Below are 21,361 nucleotides of genomic sequence, written 5' to 3'. Positions count from 1 at the left end.
GAGCCTGGAGGATGAGGTGAGCTGGAGGTTCAGGTTGGTGTGTGATCTATCATTCATGTGATCTCATTTAAAATGGAGTGAAATATTTAAAGTGGTCTGCTTGCTGACCTCTACTGTCTTATTACTGCACTGGGCGAGGGGGAGGACAAGGAAAAAAGATGAGGAAGATAATAAAAGAAAAGAGTGACTGGAGGCCAAAGTGGAGATGGATATTAACCACACTCCGTATCGGCCATTTTCAGTCCGTCACCACCAAACAGCAGCCAGCTGCCTTGATGACATCATCACCGGTCACAATTACACACATGCGGTATGTAAAGACACATTCTTGCCAAGTGACGAAAGGACAAAGAAGCAGTTAAGAATGTGAAGAGAATAGTTTTATTATGAACATGGCAGCTGTAAGGTGTTACAGAAAGACAGCTTGCGTCTTCTTGTGACGGGATGACAACTTAGTCAACGTAGAAAAGAACAACCGTTATAAAAATGACCTTTGTACACTTTCAGGTTTGCAGCATTTTTATGATAAACCAACTCAAGAATGTCTTCTGAAAGAAAAGGGAAAAGTAAAAAGAATTCAACAGAAGGCAGGCACTCAAAGTTAGCATCAGTTAGCGTCGTGTGTTTCTCCTCTTCTAGGAGGAAAAAAATAGAAATGTACCATAGTTTTCTCTTTTTGACTCTTTTCATTTGCTGTATTTAGACTTTAATAACACTGTTAACACTGATTCTCATAAAAGAACCTGTAATAATTGTACAAGAAAGAACACAGACACAGTTTGTTCACAGTTAAATGATCATCATCAATGAACACGACGGACAGCAGCTGTGATTCAAGTCCTTCAAAGTTTACTTTTTACACAGAAAAAACACACAAAGCTTCTCGCTACATGTGGGTGTATTTCCTGGTTGCTGCTGATGCTAACGCTAACGCTAGAAAAGGCTAAACCTGGCGCCAATCGTTACGCTAGCTGGCTAGCGGTGATTATCGTCATGTGACTTTTTGTGTTTGTCATATTCAACCGAGAAGTAATTACATCCTGACTTTTATTTTGAAAAGACAGACTAGGTCAAACAAAAGATGCGGGCACAGTCACGTGAAACGTTACTTTTCCAAAACAGCTAGAAAAATAGATTTATAGTGCGAAATGTTTTTTTGTTCTTTTCGTTTCTTTAGAAAGCTTCAAAATTCCTGCTTCAACTTGCTTTATTTTGGCGGGAACCACTGAAATACACCCAATGCACACACAGGAAGCTGCAAAGCATGCTGGAAAAACACTCCCAGCATGTTTGGCGGCGCTGAGCTTTGAGCTGGTTAGCAGAAGGCAGCTGTTAGCAACACGACAAAGCAAAGCAGAGTAGAAGTAAAACCAAAGAAGAAGAAGAACTCTACAAATGTTTTCATTTTTTTGTAACTTCCTGCACGACAAACCTCCACTGATTCACGACGACGGCAGAGAGTGATGGCGGACGCAGGGCCAGCGGCACGGTAGGAGGGGTTCAGTCACACAGGTCCCGCCCCAAGTCCGTAAGCCCTGCCTCCGACCTCCCCCACAAAGAGCACAGAGAAGACACGGGACACGTAGCGACGGTAACGACTGCATATAGTCAACACACACAGGAAGTGGCGACACCAAACACGACTTTTACCATCTGCAAAATTATTGTTTTGTCAAAAAATACAAATGACGCAGATTCACAGTGCACATTTTTGTTTTTTCTTTTTTTTTTGGCAAGAAGGACGGCCGCCTTTGAGCGCTCGTCGTGTGTTCAGGACTGGAGTCCGGCGATGGGATGGAACAGAGTGGACTGTCTTCCTCCGGGATGGCGAAGAAGAGTCCGGCTTGGGAAGCGGGAAGAAGACAGTCCAAGTCTTTGACATTCATTTGTCAACTTAGCCATGCTAGCTCATTAGCCTCTCATGGATGCCACCTTGTCGTGAACGCGCCCCCGCACAGTCGCTAGCACCACGAGTGTGTCGTCATGTAAACTCCAAGATGGACGGCGGGATGATGAGGCTTGAACGAGTTCGACATTCGCTAGTAGCTTTTTATTTTGAAGTTTCTTCATAAAAGAAAAGATGTTTTAAACTTTTTTTTGAAAGATTATCCTGGCCAGCGTCTGGCGGCGACGTCTCTGTGGCCGCAGGAAGTCTTCACGTAAACCGACGGTGGGAAAAAGAAGCGAGGTTAGAAAAAGTTCAAAGTGCTACAGAACCTTTCGCCGACCCTCACAGTGGAGTCCGAAAACACAGTAAGGCGGTCTCCCAGCGCTTGCGTTAGTCCTCCTTCCTCTCGGCGCCGCCTTGCGTGGCGTGGATGCCATTGCTGTAGACAGGAAATGGCAGCGTGGAGAAAAGTCCTTCGGCCGTGGTGAAGACGTTAGCCGCCGCGGGCATCTGAGCTGACAGGGCGCCGGTACCGCTCGTGGCTCCCGGGGAGCCGGCGAAGGGCCCGGCGGCGGCGGCGGCAGCAGACATGTTCAGCCTGTGGACGTGGTGGTAAAGCATCTCCATGGGGGTCTTGGGGTCCAGGCCGAAGCTCGGACTGTCCACAAAGTTGACGGACGTGTTGGGAAGGAGATTTCCCGGCGCCATGGCCAGTGTGACATCGGCTGGCGCGTAGCGGATGGTCCCGGTGGTGTAGACACGCGACGACGTGCTGCTGGTGGATGCCAGCGAGGCGGTGACACGGTGCACCAGTGGGAGGACGACGTTCCCGGCCTGCAAACGCTGCAGTGCCTCCACGTCGCCCGAGTAAAGCAGCGAGGAAGAGGAGGAGGAGGATGTGGGCGTGGCTTGCTGCTTGTCCCGAGGAGACGCTGACAGAGGGGGCGACAGGGGGTCGGCGGAGGATGCGCTGGAGGGTGGAGCTAGACTGGAAGCAGAAGAAGGGGCGGAGCTTCCGTTGTAAGGAGGCTTCCTCGCTCCTCCTCCTGCCCCGCCCTCAGTGCCAGGAGGGGTGAGGACCGCGTCAGGGATGGCCACTGCGAGGGAGCCCCCTGGTGGCGAGGGGAAGGTCTTGTGTGGTCCTGGTGGGGCGGGCTTGGCGGTCATGCTGTAAGGAGATTCGTTCCTGGAGATCTCCCTGTTGGGCGGAAAGTTCCAGATGCTGCTGTCGTTGTCGAAGTTGATGGGCTCCGACATTTCCGTCTTGATCTTTAGCACTGAAGACACGGTGCCGCCTGGGGAGTCGGCGGCGGGGGAGAGCAGGTGGGAGGGGTCTTGGGAGGGGTCGACCAGTGGCGTACTGTCTCCCATGGCAACGGGGCTGGGTGTGGCCGAGGACAGACGCAACTTCCTGCTGCGTGTTCTGTCCCACTTCTGAACTTTCCTCCTCTTCCTCCGCTTGTGGACTTTGTTTGTGGCGCCGTCTTCCTCCTCCTCCTCGTCCTCCTCTTCCTCCTCCTCTGACGACGACTGGGAGTGATGAAGATTCATGTCCTCCGCCTCGCCGTAATGTTCCACTTTGATTTGAAGCCCGCCCACATCAGCCAGCCCCGCCAAGGAGCTCCCACCCCCTACATCCTCCTCATGCTCCTCCCCCTCAGCGTCGGAAGGTTCCGGACTGTCATCGCTGTCGGGAGTCCCGGGGTTGCTGGAAGTGTCCCTCTCATCCTGGCGCTTCACTTCCTGCTCGGATGAGCACTGTGATTGACCGGAGTGCTGCTGGCACCTTCTCTCCGCCTCCGGGTCCTCACTGCGTTCTGATTGGCTGGGCTTCCCCTCCAACTTTTCGGTGTCTGGCGAGACAAAAACACGTTGAAATGTAATGAATATCACCATGGTGACAAGGATCAGGTGTTCACGATCGATGTGACACCACATGGAACTCCCAGCCGCCATATTGGTCACCAAACACTAAGGCTGCCTCTCCATTGGTGCACTTGCATACTTACACTTAGTCTTTTGAGTGCATAAGTGCATTCACACTGAGAAATGCAGTACACTGTCAGTACCCCAGAAGGAGAAGAAGAAGAAAAGGAAGGAAGAAGAAGGAAGGAGGTAAGGGAGAAAAAGACAAAAACGGAGAAAGAAGAAGAGAAAAAGGAAGGAAGAAAGACAACAGAAGGAAGAAGAAGAAAGAAAGAAGATGGTGCTAAGGGAGGAAGAAAAAAGAAGAGAAGGAAAGAAGAAGAAGGAAGGAAGGAAGAAAGAAGAATACTGTATAAAAGGAAAGGAAGAAGGAAAAAAGAGGAAGAAGACAGAAGTCATTTGCTGTAAGTGTGTAATGACAGTAATGGATTTAGGACAGCACTGCACTGTCTAAATTACCACTCAGCCAGTAAGTACACAGTGTACACAGTACAGTATACTCATACTAAGTGTACTGACACAAGTATTCCATTTGTCACACGGCCGAATGTTTCCATATGGTGGACTTGACCACAGCTTTCACACACACACACACACACACACACACACATACACACACACACACACACACACATACACAAACACACACACATACACACACACATACACACATACACACACACACACATACACACACACACACACACATACACATACACACACACACACACACATACACATCCGGCCAGTGTGAGGCTGTGAGTGGTCCATATGGCAAAGCCCCGTCTTCTCGCCTCATTCTAACTGTAGACTCGTTCAAGTTGTCATGGTAACCTGCTGGGCTGTGTCATGTTCTTCACACAGATAGGAAGTCACCTTGGCGTCGTTCCCTGTCGGTAGACCATCCCGGCCAACTTACCAGAGTTTTCTTTGGACTCGCAGTCAGAGTCCGAAGATTCCGAGGACTCTGGGGTCTTCTCAGGAAGGTTTGGCAGCTGGCCGATGTCGATGGGCGTGTCCTTGTACTCTGGATTACTGCAGAGACGCAAACGGCACCTTCACGTTTTACTCTTTACTCATAACAAATTTGCAACACTTGAATAAAAATCTTTGATCGTAACGATGTTCTCTTTTGTCATGTGACCTGAGCACGTAGTTGACCCAGACCACATTCTTCTCGCTGGCGTTTTTGGCGTTGATGGCGATGGTGGCGCTGGACTGGATCCAAATGTAGCCGGCGTTCCTCTGGATCCAGCGGTAGTAGTTGGTCACACACTGTCCCTTGTTCATCACTGACACACACACAGACACACACACGCTGATTAGTAATGTTGTCATCACTTCCTGGTTAAACAGTCTGACATCATGTGACGCATCTTGATGTCAGGGCTGCAATGAATGCCTTCTTCCACTAGATGGCGCTGTGACTCTTCCACTCGGCCCCACCCACCCACTGCCACCCCCAGCCCTGGACCCCCCCCCCACCGGCTACGCCCCCTGACGGCACGCTAGCAATAAAGGCAGCCAAATGAAGCACTAAATGGTTATCCGGGGCAATATGTACCGGCATTAATCAGAGAGTCGCCGCCGAGAAGCGAGCTCCGCCAAACTCAAACGTCCCTCGTCGCCGCCGTTTAATGGCGCTTCCTGGCAAGGCCGCCACAAAGACACAAAGTGGGCTGATTTATAGAAAACGAAGGCGGCTAATTAAAAGCTATTAGAAAGTAATAGCATTGTTTAAGGCCGCTGGAATTGACTGCACTGTGACGGCGACGCTTGCACACGCTCAGTAGCGAGAGTGAGAGAGAGGGCGGGAAACTAACTTAGATGACATCATGTCACCTTGACAGTGACCTTGTTTTGTTTCTACGCCGCTAAATATCACACAAACACACACACACACATGTTGGAGCGAGCACAGTGACAACTTGACTAGAGGGCAGCGGTTTTGTTTATGTGGCTTAATACATCAGACGGGGTTTCCTCCAGCAGGGGCTGTGTGTGTGTGTATGTGTGTCGTCCATTAGCAGGCTGGCAGTGTGATGGTGGCTAATGAAGGCCGTCGAAAAAGAAGAAGAGGCGCTGCGAGCTTGCCCGAGGCACCAGCACATCAAAGACTCGCTATTCCCTTTTAGGCGCCATGCTAGCTTTCTCCTACTGACCACTTCCTGTCTCGCCTCCAACACACCTGGTCTGCACCTCTCTCACCTTTGACATGTGTGGTCATCTGAGTCTCATCAGGAAGTTATGGTCAGGTAGCTTAGCAACGTGTCTGTGTGTGTGTGTGTGTGTGTGTGTGTGTGTGTGTGTGTGTGTGTGTGTGTGTGCGATGCAGCAGTCAGAGCGTAACACCACCAGGAAGTAGACAAACTTTTGTCTGTGACATTGAAGTGACTTTGTAACACTGATGTGTTTTACCTGTGTGCACATAGCACAGGTGCGTGCACGTACATGACAGGCCTGTGTGTGTGTGTGTGTGTGTGTGTGTGTGTTGATTAGAGGTGGTATGGTCCAGAGAGACGAGCTCAGCTAAAACGCCTGCAGGCTTCTCTCTCTCTCTCTCTCTCTCTCGCATCCTCTACCAACATGTTTGTCTTTGGTGTCTTTTGTCCAAATGTCCTCTTTGCTAGTCCAACATTCTGTTCAGGCTTTTCTCTTCTGCTTTTTACGAATGCTAGCTAGAAGCTTCACAATGCTTTTATTGTGAAAAGATGAAAGTAAGCTTCCTTTTTCTTCTTAAGTGACTTTTTACTTAACTTACATATCATTGTTTCATTGAGAAGCGGATGAAGATGAAGCGGGTGAGGATGAGGATGGTGCGGGCGACGAAGATGGGAGCATGTGCGGTTGAGGGTGTCTTTCAGAGAGGAAACGAATGAAAGAAGACGAGGAAAAGATGAAGATGAGCCATGACGCCTCAGTGACCTGTGAGAAGAAGAATAATCCTCATCCTCACTTTGTGCCGCATGTGACCTGGCTGGTCCTGATTGACATGTGCCATCTTCGGCTCGCGATTGAAAAAGATGTGCGTTTGTCATGTGATGGCGGCTTAACGCTTCACGCGTGCGGCATGGCGATCACCTGATGCTCACTTGTGTGTGTGTGTGTGTGTGTGTGTGCATTGATGTGTTAAAACATCAGTAAAGTGATTTGAAGGCCCGCGGGGGGGGGGGGGGGGGGGGGGGGGGGGGGGGCGTGTCACGTTGACTGTCCAATCAGATGGCAGGAAAGTACTTACAATCCACGTGACTTTGTCTGATTCCCTCCACGTCCTCAGCATGGATGAACTGATAGCAGCGCTTTCCTACGATGTCCACTGGTGTTAAGTCCATGTAGTCGCTGATCCTGCAACAACACCGCTACTACATTACACACTACCAATGTTGCATTCCACACTTATACTACGACTATGTTACACAATAGTAGTACTACTATACACACTACTACGAGTCTGACGCTAATACCGTAACATAAAACACACGTCTAATACTACTTTACACACTAATAATACTTCTTTACAAGCTACAGCTACATTATACACCACTCCTACAACATAACACGCTGCTACAACGATGTTACACATGTCTTATACTACTTTACACATTACTACTGCTACATTAAAAGATAGTACTACAACATTACACGCTGCTATTACTACATTACACACTACTACTGCGTTACACTCTACTACTACATTACACACGACTACTCCTATGTGGCAAACTACTACTACGACTACTACATAACACGCTACTACTCTTGGTGCATCAGCTGGCGGCTATGTTGGCCCTTGAGCTGACGTCTCAGAGCAAAGTTGCAGAAAAGTAGAATTTGTAATGAAGGACAGGCAGTGCGGTTTAACGTCTGGCAGGCAGATAAGAGCACACCGTGTTCCTCCCAACAACACATTTCCTCGCTGTGATGGAGGTGGCGCTCGTCATCGGCTTGCTGGCATTGTGCAGCTGGCGGCGTCCATACATTTTATCATAAAACATGAAGCTTTTTATTTCTTTGTGCTTTCTCCGAGCCTGATAGGAATCTCCGCGGTCAGCCGCTTAACTCCTGAGTGAGATGCCTATCTGTTTTATCTGGACGGCGGCGAGGAGATAGATCCATCAGAGACTCATGGCCGGCTTACGCCACGCGATTGGCTCATGAATAAAAATGTGTGACATGCAAGACGACTCTGCCGCGCTCTGAATGCTAAAGCTACGGTGCAGTCTTCACCCTTGTTTCCCTCAGCAAAGAAAGAGCAATAAAACAAAAACTACCTGGACTCACCTGTTCTCGCAGTAGACGATCTTGAGGTCCATGTTGACGCGGGTGACGAACATGTGACAGTCGATGCGCACCTCGTTGAGGGTGGGTGGGGGCAGGGCGTGAGCCACCACCACCATGCCCATGATCTGATTGGGCACCGCCCGGCTGTGCGTTAACGCCATGCGGATACGCAGACGCCCCGTCACGTGGATCACCTGAAGACCAAACACACCCTTCAGCAGGTGCCGCTAGAACCAGTTGTAAGCGTATGATTGATAGGAGGGGAACACTTCACAATGAGGTACACAAAGTTACAGTACTTCATGTGGAAGGAACCTACCTAACCCTAACCACTACGCATTAGTTACTCATTAGTTACTCAGTAACCACTGTATTTTTGTGTACCTTGTCATAAAGTGTGACCAGTGTGTGATGTTTTGACATGAAGTAGTATAACATCCCCATCAGCAGTGTAGTCCATCAACAGTGACTTACCCCGTGCTTGGTCCCGTGAGCCCAGTCCTGGTCGGATTTCGGTGATGAGAAACATAGTTCTGGTTAGTTATTGGGGTTACTTAAGTAAAGAGCTTGGCCTCTCCAAACAATATGAGTTGGAAAGAGTAACACGTTTGCATGACGAAAAATGAGACATCACAAATCGCTGGGCTTTACTTTCTCTGACGTCGTATTAACGCGCGCTATCGGCTGTCCGCTGCTGTGTGTGTGATGAAGACGCATCCAACACAGCCATTTTGTTCACGTACGTGTTCCACAACGGATGAAGATGTGAGAGTCGCAGCCATCTTCATCACACACACAGCAGCGGACAGCCGATCGCGCGCGTTAATACGATACGACGTCAGAGAAAGAAACACAGCGCGGTTTGTGAGGTCTGATTTTGTCGAGGAGGCATTTTTGTCCTGCAAATGCATTACTCTTTCCAACTCATTGTTTTAGCAGCCAAGCTCTACTTAAGTAACCCCAATACCTAACTGGAACGATGTTTCTCATCACCCAATTCCGACTAGAACGGGCTCACGGGGCCAAGTGCGGGGTAAGTCACCGTGGATGGACTCCACTGCTGATGGGGATGTCGTAGAGCTTCATGTCAAAAAAACGGAACTATCCCTTTACGGAAACGAGTTGAGGAAAAGACATGGCGTCACCTTGTATCCTGACGACTTGATGTGCACGCCTCTCTTGGTGAGCGTCGACTTCATGCGGATGAAGAAGGAACGTTCCAGGCAGTTGTCAGGAGACAGCACGCTGGGACTGCTGGACTCTACTGAAATGCAACGCAACAAAAGAACTTTGTGGCATGTCGCAATGTTCGTTACATTTCAAAATCAGAGTACAGAGGGAGGAGCAACGGTGCCGACCAATGATGACGATTGATTTATTATATAAGCATCTATTACATTTGAATTATTATTATTAACCCATTTTTATATTATGAACCCCCAAATTGTCCTGACAAAGATGGCCACCAGCCGCTTTTGGATCAATGCTGATGCTTGTTGACAACATCTAATGTGTAAAAATGAAAGACATGAAATACGAATGAATATGCAAATGTATCCTTTACAATAGAAACACGCTTGGAAAGGGGGGGGGGGGGGGGTGCTGAGAAAGATGAAAAGAAAGAAACGTCTTAAAAACAAGTGAAGAAGGCAAGGAAGCAAACACGCAAAGGAAGCAAAGAAGTGAAGGAAGCAAAAGAAGAAAACAAGAGAAAGAAGTGACAGAAGAAAAAACAAATGAAGGAACCAAAGAAGTGAAGGAAGCAAAGAAACTAGGGATCACGGCAGTGAAAGAAACACGGAAGCAAAAAAGTGAAGGAAACGAGGACGCAAGCAAGTTGATCAGGGGAAGGAAGAAAAACAAGTAAAGGCAGGAAACAAGTGAAGGAAGCAAAAAAGTGAAGGAAGAACACAAGTGAAGGAAGCAAAGAAGTCATCAAGTGAAGGAAGGAAGAGTGAAGGAAGAAAAACAAGTAAAGGAACAAAACTAATAACGAAAGCAAAGAAGTAAAAAAGCAAGGACGCAAAAAAGAGAAAAAAGAAAACGAGTGAAAGAAGCGAAGAAGTGAAGGAAGAAGACAAGACAAGTGAAGGAAAACAAAGAAGCAAACAAGTGAAGGAGGCAAGAAACAATTTCATGAAGAAAATGAAGGAAACAAAGAAATAAAGAAGCCAACAAGTGAAAAAGCAAGGAAGCAAAAAAGAGAAAAAAGAAAACGAGTGAAAGAAGCAAAGAAGTGAAGGAAGAAGACAAGTGAAGGAAACAGGAAACAAGTTCATGAAGTGAAGGAAGACAAATAAGTAAAGGAAGAAAGCAAAGAAGTGAAGGAAACAAAGGAATTAAGAAATCCAGAAGTGTAAAAAGCAAGTAAGCAAAAAAGTGAAGGAAGAAAAGTAGCAAACAAGTGACAGAAGTAAATAAGTGAAAGAAGGAAACAAGTGAAGGAAACAAGTAAGCAAGGAACAAGTTGACGAAAAGAAGGAAGAAACACAAGTAAAGGAAGAAAACAAACGAAGGTAACAAAGACGTGAAGAAAGCAAAAAAGCAAACAAGTGTAGGAAATAAACAAGTGAAAGGAAGCACAGAAGTGAAGGAAGCAAGAAAGTGAACAAGTGAAGGCCTCTTAGGAGGAGTGCAACTCTTGGTGCAGCCTTCCTCCCCATCCTCCTCCTCCTCCTCTGCTTGTTCTCTCGTAGGAAATCAGCGTCCGATCTGACGGAGGAATAATGATGATGGAAGGAGGACGCAGGAAAGACAGGCGAGCGAGCGGGACCTTCTCTTTGTTACTCACTTGGAATTAATAGGATCACACACACACGCATGCACGCACACACACGCACGCACACACACACATTTACAATTAAAAAGTCCTGTGTGAATTTGTGAGAAGAAGAAGGAGTAAAAAGAAGAAGAAGAGTGAATGCAGACCATTGGGAGAAGAGGAAGAGGAGGATGAGGAAGAGAGAGACAAAGACGCAATGAAGAGGAGGAGGAAGAGGAAGTATTTGCCATTCTGCTGGCTGGTGGTCTTGGGGGACGTCGCTCCTCCAAGACAAAGATTAGCTGCAAAGGCAGCAGGTGGCGCAGCCTGACTCTGGGAGCTAATTATCTCCAGCGTGCAAACTTTCTGCTCTTTGAAGGACAAACGATTCATTAGGAGAACATCTCACCTACGCACGTCATCTCTGGACAATACCAGCATTCCACGCGTCTACGTGACGACCAGGAGGCCTCCAAGGGCCCGCTATCATTGTGAGGCTCGCTTCTGCAGGCCCATTGTGTGCCGCTGATAGCTAGCTAACATGACGGGAGACAAAAACAGCTACGGCAAGGTCGCCGCGACCTCCATCAACCAAACATGACACAAAGACACAGAACAAGCCCTTCAAACACAACCACAACTTTCTTGGACAATAAGGCAGTACGTGACAGGATTACTACGTCACAATCAACACACTAACTTCGCACGCTGCTCCAATGGCAACTGTACACCATCAACATGCTAACATTGCTAGCTGCTAGCGCAGTGGTTCTCTATGATGAAGCAGCTCACATAGTTTTCTATTGTCTCTATCGTGTCAACATGCTAACATTGGTAGCTGCTATTTCAGTGGTTCTCTCTGATGAACAAGCTAACTGGGGCTGCAACGATTAATCAATGATTAATCGATTATCCAATGAATGAATCATTTCATTTAAAAATGTACTGTAAATATTCCGATTTCAGCCTCTCAAAAGTGACTGTTTTTTAATTTCCTTCGTCATCTTTGTGTTTCAGGCAAAACAATATAATCACACACATCAGCTTTGACTTTGGAAAAGAGCAATCAGCAAAGCCTGCCCCTAAAGTTTATTTATTTGTTATTTCTTATTTATTTATTGGTGATGCAACTGTAGCAGTCTGTGCCAGTGACTTGTTGACTTGCAGTAGAGTGTTTGTCATTGTTTGTCAGTTGATTGTTTATACTTCTCTACTTCAATTTCAGTGTCAGAAAAATTCCTCTTTGCTATCATTTTGGGGAGGGAAAATGCCCATTCATGCATTTTTAAAAGGACTGCTACTAAGAGGCGGAAATTAAAAATGTGTTTTAAAAAAATCGGATTAATCGAATAATCGGAAAAAATAATTGACCGATTAATCGATTATTAAAATAACTGTTACTTGCAACCCTAAAGCTAACATAGTTTTCTGCTGTCTTAGTAGCTGAACAGTGTCAACATTCTAACATTACTAGCTGATAGTTCAGTGGTTCTCTATGATAAACAAGCTAACATAGTTTTCTGTTGTATTTGTGGCTACAGAGGTTCAAAATGCTAACTTTGCTAGCTCGTTCTCTGGGACGAACAAACTAATATACTAGTAGTTTTCCTTTGTCTTCATGGTAACACTGCTAACTGCTACAAGTCATCAACATGCTAACACTGCTAGCTGCTCGTTCAGTAGTTCTCTATGATGAACAAGCTAACACACCTAATAAATACACGTAATGTATTAGTTTAAAAACACCTCACATTAGCCTATGTACAATCCTTTTCAGCCACATGCAGCCACTTGTTTTTATTTGAAACTGGTCAACTATAGTATCAAATTCTATGCTAACTACCAAAATGCACAAAATGTATATATTTTTATTTCATGAGGGGTGGAGCCACTTCACCAAAGAGTCAAGAGGCGTTAGATGCCACATGTGCAACGTGTAAGTTAGCCAGGGCTCCAGCACCAGCAAAGCAAAGAACACTACAAATTTGTGGCAACATCTAAAAGTAAATGACAAAGAGGCATGTCCTTATGTTGCCAGTCTTACTAATTAAACTTCCTTATTTTCATTGAGTAGTCTTCTGCTTCTTTGTGTTGAATCGTATTTTGGGTATTATATGAATTTCTGTTCATGTACAGAATACATCCTGTGTATATCAATGTTCTTATTTCATGTATCGGCCAATATCGCTTATCGGCTTTTTCAGCCCCTAATATCGGTATTGGCATCGCCTCCAAAAATCCCATATCGGTCGGGCTCTCGAACAAACAAACAACCGTAAACAACCTATGGCGTCATCTGATTTCTTTCTACTTCCTGTGGTTACAAGATGGAGTCCACCAGGGGGCATCTCTCTCTCACTGAAGCAATTTTTGTTTTTACGAGCCACCGGTCATTGTTCCGTCCTGCTTTTACCCACAATGCAGCAGTGGCGGAGCTGCTGAGCAATCATGACAAATGTGCCGTGGCCTGCCCTCTCACACACGCGTGTATAAATATATATGAAAGAGCAGATATAAGCTTAGTGCACTCACACTCACACCCGCGCACACACACACACACACACACACACACAGGTAAAGTTTAATAGTGTAAACAGTGTGTAAGTGTGCTGTCACACTGCAGCCTCTCTGACTCACTATCGCCTCCACGCTGTAATTGAATTGCTGCCATCAAGAGGTGTGTGTGTGTGTGGGGGGGGGTGGGGGGGTGGAGGGTTCACCTCATGAATAGAATGTGTTTGCTATCAGACGACTTTGACAAATGGTGTCAGCAGGAAGATGAGGAAGAGGAGGCGAAGACGAGACTGAGATGATGAAGAAGGGAAAGAGGGAGCTGGGGGTGTCGGGGGCCGTGGGGGGAGGGGTGGTGGTGCCGCTCGCTTTGAGTAAAATAATAATAATAATAATATTCATCAATTTAACTCTTGCCGTGTCGTTTTATTTTGAAATCTGCCCCTGACTTCCTGTGCAACTTTGCTGTCACGACGTCATGTCGTCATAGCGATCGGCCATGTTTCTTCCCATGAACAAGGCACCTGATTGGTGCGCAAAGGAGGCCAAAAAGAGACGGAAGCAAACAAGTGAAGGAAGGAATAAAGCGATGGAATTGAGGAAGTGATGGAAGAAGACAGTGAAGGAAGCAAAGAAGTGAAGGAAGCAAGGAAGTGATGGAAGAAGACAGTGAAGGAAGCAAGGAAGTGATGGAAGCAAGGAAGTGATGGAAGAAGACAGTGAAGGAAGCAAAGAAGTGAAGGAAGCAAGGAAGTGATGGAAGAAGACAGTGAAGGAAGCAAAGAAGTGAAGGAAGCAAGGAAGTGATGGAAGAAGACAGTGAAGGAAGCAAGGAAGTGATGGAAGAAGACAGTGAAGGAAGCAAAGAAGTGAAGGAAGCAAGGAAGTGATGGAAGAAGACAGTGAAGGAAGCAAAGAAGTGAAGGAAGCAAGGAAGTGATGGAAGAAGACAGTGAAGGAAGCAAGGAAGTGATGGAAGCAAGGAAGTGATGGAAGAAGACAGTGAAGGAAGCAAAGAAGTGAAGGAAGCAAGGAAGTGATGGAAGAAGACAGTGAAGGAAGCAAAGAAGTGAAGGAAGCAAGGAAGTGATGGAAGAAGACAGTGAAGGAAGCAAGGAAGCGAAAGAAGTAAAGAAGTTAAGGCAGCAAGCAGCGACGTTTGGAAGTGCCGTGCACGTTTCCCAGCGTGCACAAGCCTGGGAACCAGAGCTGCTCCTCTTCCTCACTTCTTCGTCTGCCTCATGACAGAGTGAAGTCAGATGTAAAGCCCCCTCCCCCCTCCTAAAGCTTCTCTAAGCCCACCTCAGCCCGTGTTGGTCTTTGGGGAGACAATCTATGGAAGTCAGGAGCACACGCAAGACCGACCCAGGACAGGTCAGCTAGCAACGTCCTCATGCTGCTGCACATGCCGCTGCTGCACAACAAGGACGCTTCTCTTTCAGGGAGACCACATGCTTCCATTAAAGAGCAGCTACTTGAACCTGAACAGACAACAAGCAGCTGCGAGACAAATATATCTCCTAAGCAGCAGGTTGCGCTAGTCTGTGAATGTGCAGCGCAGCGTGTCTCATATGGAATTCAATACATTCCCCACTTCTCGCGAGAATTATGGTCCGGGACCACCAGCGAACGTTATTGATACGCCCACAAAAACGGGTATTTTGAAAACACAGCCTCCAAACCCTCCTGCTAGCTTGATGTTGATGTCCTCTTCCAATTTCAGATCAACATTTGCAATAAAAGCGACTGCTTAAGTATTAGATTAGATTCAGGTTTAGAACCCTCCCCTTCTCTCTGCAATTGCCATCGTTCACTCGCAACACAATCCAGGTTTAAGCCCTAAATATGCCTTATTAAACACATTTCAAGTATACCATGCATAGCGACTCACCACTAATAAACGATAATGCAAGATGATCCATGAACAGATGGAATGGGAGTCACGGGGTAAACGTTATATATATAAGTTTCAACTATGATGTGTTCAAGGACTGCCGAACAAAGTGCGAAATTTCAAAACATTCTCAGTGAAGCACAAATCAATATCATCTAAAATTGTGGGCTTTTTAACAGCGGAACATGTGTCCTGCATTTACCACATATGTTTAAATCACTACTGACTTACTGTGAATCAGATGTGTTTTCTGCAGAAAAAAAAGGCTATTTTTGGAGAAACTTAAAATTTTTTAAAATCAAAAATTAGTGAATTTTCTCGGCCGCGAATGCTGAATCATGAATGTGCAAGATCGACTGTACTTTGGTCAGTACACTTCACTAAGTGTACTGTTCCTGAGTGTGTGAATTTTGGTGTAGAAATACCTCGTCTCCGAGAATCGTTAGGAACCGGAATCAAAACGAGGAATTGGAATCGTTCGAATTCAAACGATGCCCAACCTATTCTATTGGTCCTGTCCTTCACTGTCTTTGCAAAGTGAGGCATTCTTTCATTTCCTGTTTATTTTTTAATTCGGAGAATAGGATGCTCTGACATTTTTATGAACGATTTTTTCATGTATTTTCCATCTGTGAATTGCTTCCCATCTCATGTGCAGCCCAGTGGCGATTTTCTTGCTAAAACTGGCGACTTTCCAAATGCTCTTGGTGACTTATTTTCTCAAAAGCGACCAGCGACAAATGCAAAGGCTTCTCCTGATGTCACTGAGAGATTTTTCTGGTATTTGGAGACGTGAAAGCGAAAGCACATATTGTTCTGAGCGGTGAGCGTACAGCCAGCTGCAGCAGCACACTACACTATGCCTCTCCTGGAGTCACCACCTCGGCGATTAGCGTGTCACGGGCTCCGAGCACGTAGCTACAGCGCGCTTCTTGTTATAAAACATATTTCTATGCTCTTGTTAAATTTGTTTATTTGTTTATTTCGGAACTTGCTTCAGACTCAACTCAAAACTCCCTCACCTTTTTTCTCTCCCGCGCAGTGAGACTCACTGCATACGCTAGCCTACGCCCCCCCTCCCTTGCTCATTCAATCAGCAGCCTTGCGGTGAGTAGGATATTTCACATTCTTTTAGAAAATGCACATTTCCCTTACTTCGGTGTTGGAAAAAAATCACAGAGCTCGGTGAAGGGAGCCGCATCAAGGAGGCTGAAGAACCACATGCGGCTCCAGAGCCGTGGGTTGCCGACCCCTGGGTTAAATATACATGCTTCAGGCAATTAAACCAATTTAAGTGTTTGTATTATTCAACATTTTAAAGCCGATATTTACACTTTTCCTGCAAACAAATATCGGTTATTGGCCACTTTAACTACTAACGGTATCGGTCATGAAAAACCCATATCGGTTGATCTCTAGGGTGAACATTTATCATGTTGGTCCTGCACCCCCCTTTGCATGATATCTTTGTGTTATGATATCTCTGAGCCGACCGCTCTTTTTAGCCTCCTCTTTTTCGCTGGTCCTCGCTGGCTTCTTCTTTGTTGGTATTCATGGTTATTTTTTCTGCTAGGCAAAGTGGGCATCAAAACTAGGAATCGAAATAAAAACATTTGAACAATCCCAGGAGAATCAGAATGTTAGTCCTGGTTCCCATCAATGCTCGAGACTCGCTGCCCAACCCTAGCTGAGAAGAAGAAAAGGAGACATATATTGTTCATGCTATTTCCGATGAGTGCATAACAACAGTATTACTCCCTCTGCCTTAAGACCTGCGCTTGGTCAGCGCAGGTCTTAAGGCAGAGGGAGTGAGGTTTACCAACGTACACTTGCACAGCCTCACAGGCTGGCATCCGTTACACATGGACAGCATGACACCGTCAACATTCACACACTCAGGAACCTAGTACACAGTGTAAACAGTATACTTATTGAAGTGTACTGATGGAAATACAGTATTCTATTTGAGAGACAGCCACAGGGAATCATCTTTTCCACTGTGATTAGTCAAATTGCATCACGCGTCTTTAAAGATGATCGGCTTGACTGCAAGACTCTTTGCATGCATCTCACAAGGTCATCTGCTGTCTTTCCTGCTAAAAAAAAACGACCATTTTGGGCACTTAAACCTACACTTTCTAGGAAGTTACAGTTTTGTTGTAAACTTTTTGTTTTGCTACACCACAGAGGAATGCAGTCACGTTTGCACATAATCAAAGACAAAAAAAATGGAAAAAAAAAGTGTAGAATTCCAATTAATACAGAGCCCCCCCATCCCCTCCCGCGCGACCGTCAGGCAGCACCAATCAGCTCAGAATAAATCCGCGGCAGATCTAATTACCGCGCTGTCTCGGAGGACCGTTGCAGCCAGCGAGGCTGCTGTTTGAACAGACTGATGAAGTGACGTCCTCCATGGACAGCCAGTCATTTTGTTTAATTTACAAATGGATTTCACTCTAATTCCCAAATTATCGTCAGCGCGATGAAAAGCTTTCGGAAGGTACAAAGTCTTCAACGTGCTGCAGGAAAGGACGGGACGTGAGGAATCCCAATGAACGGCCTTCCTGCAGGGAATGCTGGGTAAACGCTGCTGTGCTTTTATTCCTACCTGGCTCAGGCGTCTCAGAGTGCGACGAGGACGAAGCAGAGGAGGCGGCGTCCTCGTTGAGGGCGCCTTGGGACAGAGACACACCTCGCCCGGGGGGGAGCTTCATTCCCAGTTGTTCCGCCATCTCCACGTGGTCACCGGGATGGACGTAGTCAAACACGCTGCTGCCCGTCAGCTCTACCTGCAGGAGGACACCAGCATGACACTGTCACATTATGCGTAGCATTTCTCTGTCATACAAATGCAAACAATTTAGCTTCCTGATTGGGAAGCAACAGTCTTCACCTTAAATGATGTCCAATGTGTTGCCTGGGGGTTTTTTTCAGCCCACAACTCGTTTTTTTAATGACCTATCTGCATATTGTAAAAATAATATGAATGATTATCAATGAGATATATTACAGTAATTTCCTTTATCAACTGTGACACAAAGCTAAGATGTTTTGTTCAGATAGCTAGCATATATTGACCTACTTTTTATTGCTTGTAGCATCTTTAACTCTTAGGAGTGTGACCTTGCAGACATGGAACATACATGCGCAGCATATTAGGCCACTTCAAACATTACGAGTCTTTAAATGGTGAAAATCGGTTGAGTAAAACCAGAGTTATGGTCGATAAAGCTCACCATGATTTTGTCAATGTGTCATCAACTGTTTTGGTCATTTGTCAGTGCTTTTGCTTTAAAAGCGAAAGTAAACCCGTGTCCTTTTTAACATTTATTTTATGTTTAATTGTCCTAATCAGCTTGTACTTTGTGGTTTTTTATTGTATAGTCTAATTGATTTTTGTGTTTTACTGCCTTTTAATACCATGGCCAAAGGACTGCAGATGAAAAATAGCCTGTTGGCTAATTCTTGCTTTTTTAACTCATCTTTTACCACACGTTTTGTAAAATTGCATTATCCCCGACAAATAAATTAATTACATAAAAAAAACAAACAGGCAAAGATGTAAAAGCATCAATCAGTCAACACATAAACATCGGTTTGGTTACAGCGGGATGGGGTAACAGTGAGCCAACAGTGCCATCAAGTGGCCAAATAATGCAAAAACGCACATCATGGCACTGAAGGGACAACACAAGCCTGAGCTCTATCTATCTATCTATCTATCTATCTATCTATCTATCTATCTATCTATCTATCTATCTATCTATCTATCAATCTATCTGTCTGTCTGTCTGTCTGTCTGTCTGTCTGTCTGAGAGCGATGTTCGGCATCAGTGTCATTTCCTGTCTACCCATTGATATCGAGGCGGCAGCGGAGCCTGGACTAAGATGAAAGTCAAGCGGCTAGCAAGGAAGTGGAGATTCAAACCTTTGGTACTTTCCATTATCATGGGAAACGTGAATTCACTACCGAGCAAGATCGACGAGCTGGCAAGAACGTCAATACCTTCATGGAGTGCAGCTTATTTGTGCTTCACTGACTGGCTAACAGCTAGCGCCCCGGATGCTAACGTGAGGAGCTAGCCGACTCCAGTACAGTCAGAACGGCCAGGAGCAAAAGAGCCTGTGGAAAGCGCAAAGTAGGTGGGCTTGCACTGTATGTGAACAAACTGTGGTGTCATTCTTGCCATGAGAACATTAAAATGTCCATCTATACAACATTTTTTTAATATTGGTTTTCATTATCGGTAAAAAATCTGATACTAATGTCTACCGATATCAAATTTTTATGATAATATCGGGCCAATATTATCGGGAGTCCGATATTATCGGACATCCCTAATTAAATACAGAAATATTACCCCATATATAACAAAAGTTTAAACATTATTATATGTACAGACAGCACAGAAGCTACAATCTCCAAGCTATACACAACTAGCGTTTCAATTAGCACACTTTACTAAACAATACTGCCATCTAAAACACATTTATTAACCCACACAGGTATCATTTAAACATAGTTGGACATTAGTTACAGACACATAGTCTCCAAGGCAGAAGCATTTTAGAAAGTATTCAGGAACAAACGTGTCCGGTATGCTGTCAGCAATCAATCCGTGTTGAACAGCATTTGAGTGGGTTATTCAATGTATTATTGCGTCCACCAGGTGTCGCCAAACATTACTAGCCATAAAACACCATTCATCCATCCTATACACTGTAATCCATTCATCGATTTTCTATGCCTCTTATCTTCATTAGGGTTGCGGGGGTATGCTGGAGCCTATCCCAGCTGACTTCGGGCGACAGGCGGGGCACACCCTGGACTGGTCACCATCCGATATCATTAAATTGCATTATTATTTTTTCAGATTTTCAGATTAATCACGGGTGCCCTAAAATAAATGTGTACATGACTTTTTGAATGATACATTTTGTATTTGCATTGTAAGTTATAAAAAGGGTTCATTGCTGGGGGTGTCAACAAGACCATGCGAGATGAAAACGTGACAAGAGTTCTCATTCAGAAAAAAGTGGTGCTCGCCGGCTTCTTCTTTATTGGTGTTCACGGCTATTTTTTCCGGTCGGCGAAGTGAGCATCGAAACTAGGACTCGAAATGAAAACATTTGAACAATCCTGGGAGAATCGGAATGTTTGTCCCAGTTCCCATCGATGCTCGAGACTCGATGCCCGACCCCACTATTCATTACACACATTATCCATTTTAAAGTTTAAAAAAAATAAAAAATGTCCCTACTTTCATTTACATTTTTTTTTTCCTATTTTCGATGCCCACTTCGCAGACCGGAAAAAATAGCCGTGAACACCAACGACTTTCATTTTAAGTTTTTGGGTGATTCTAGGCCCAGTGTCAAAATTTAAATGAAACAGTTACACACTGTACTGAAAAATAGGAAGCCAACCGAGATAAGATAAACCGTTTTTCAAATGAAATAAAAATGTAAATAAAAATGCTACTGCTACTACGTGCACCCTGCACGCCAAAGTGATCATGTAGAAAATGTATGAAAATGGCCCCCCAATCCTTGAATTTTTCTGAATGCAACCCTCACTTGGAAGAACATTAGTCATCTTTCACTAACGAGTAGGGATGGGAGTTGATAGGCTTTTTGATTCTAAGTAACGATTCGGTTCTTTACAGATTCTCTTATCGATACTCATTTGGAAAAAAGGCATCAAAGGCATGAAATTTAGAAGTAACATGACCTTAAAAACCAAACTGTGAGGTCTTGGGAGGTTCCTCGATGGGGTGCCACATGGTCCCCAGAAAAAAGAAGTTGTTTTCAAAATAAATGTAAAATAATAATAATAAAAGAAATATTATTTTGTAGAAGTTAACAAAATACAACATGTGGTGTGGAAATTACACAAGAATGTCCAGTGTAGTTTTCCAATAGAAATTAAAATGATCATTTTTAAAAGTACTGTATATGAGCTGAGCACTCAAGAATAAAACTACGAGAGCCAAAGACAAATACATTCAAGTCAAGTCCAGTGGAACTCTGCATTTTGCAATATATGAAGAATATGAAGAATGAACAATAAAAAACATGCATTTATCTGCTTTTTTCTGGA

General features: G+C 45.1%; 1 protein-coding gene across 5 annotated transcripts in view; it reads right to left on the bottom strand.

The window, feature by feature from the left end:
• Positions 1-376: 376 nt before the first annotated feature.
• LOC129193059 (neuronal PAS domain-containing protein 3) overlaps positions 377-21,361 on the bottom strand; it is a 179,858-nt gene continuing 158,873 nt past the window's right edge. For 4 of the 5 annotated variants that reach the window (XM_054797664.1, XM_054797666.1, XM_054797668.1 and 1 more), the window contains exons 6-12: positions 17,870-18,050; positions 9,241-9,359; positions 8,096-8,289; positions 7,053-7,159; positions 4,959-5,106; positions 4,734-4,849; positions 377-3,741 (exon numbers count right to left, since the gene is read on the bottom strand). In XM_054797664.1, the coding sequence (XP_054653639.1) occupies positions 2,279-3,741; positions 4,734-4,849; positions 4,959-5,106; positions 7,053-7,159; positions 8,096-8,289; positions 9,241-9,359; positions 17,870-18,050 (2,328 nt within the window). In that variant the 3' untranslated portion in view covers positions 377-2,278. The remainder of the gene's footprint in view (positions 3,742-4,733; positions 4,850-4,958; positions 5,107-7,052; positions 7,160-8,095; positions 8,290-9,240; positions 9,360-17,869; positions 18,051-21,361) is intronic. The other variant, XM_054797665.1, reaches the window with a different exon arrangement.

Source organism: Dunckerocampus dactyliophorus, chromosome 13 (genome assembly GCF_027744805.1).
Source record: "Dunckerocampus dactyliophorus isolate RoL2022-P2 chromosome 13, RoL_Ddac_1.1, whole genome shotgun sequence".
In the NCBI taxonomy this organism is placed as follows: domain Eukaryota; kingdom Metazoa; phylum Chordata; class Actinopteri; order Syngnathiformes; family Syngnathidae; genus Dunckerocampus; species Dunckerocampus dactyliophorus.
Note: the sequence above shows the minus strand (reverse complement) of the source record. Positions and strands in the feature narration are given on the sequence as shown.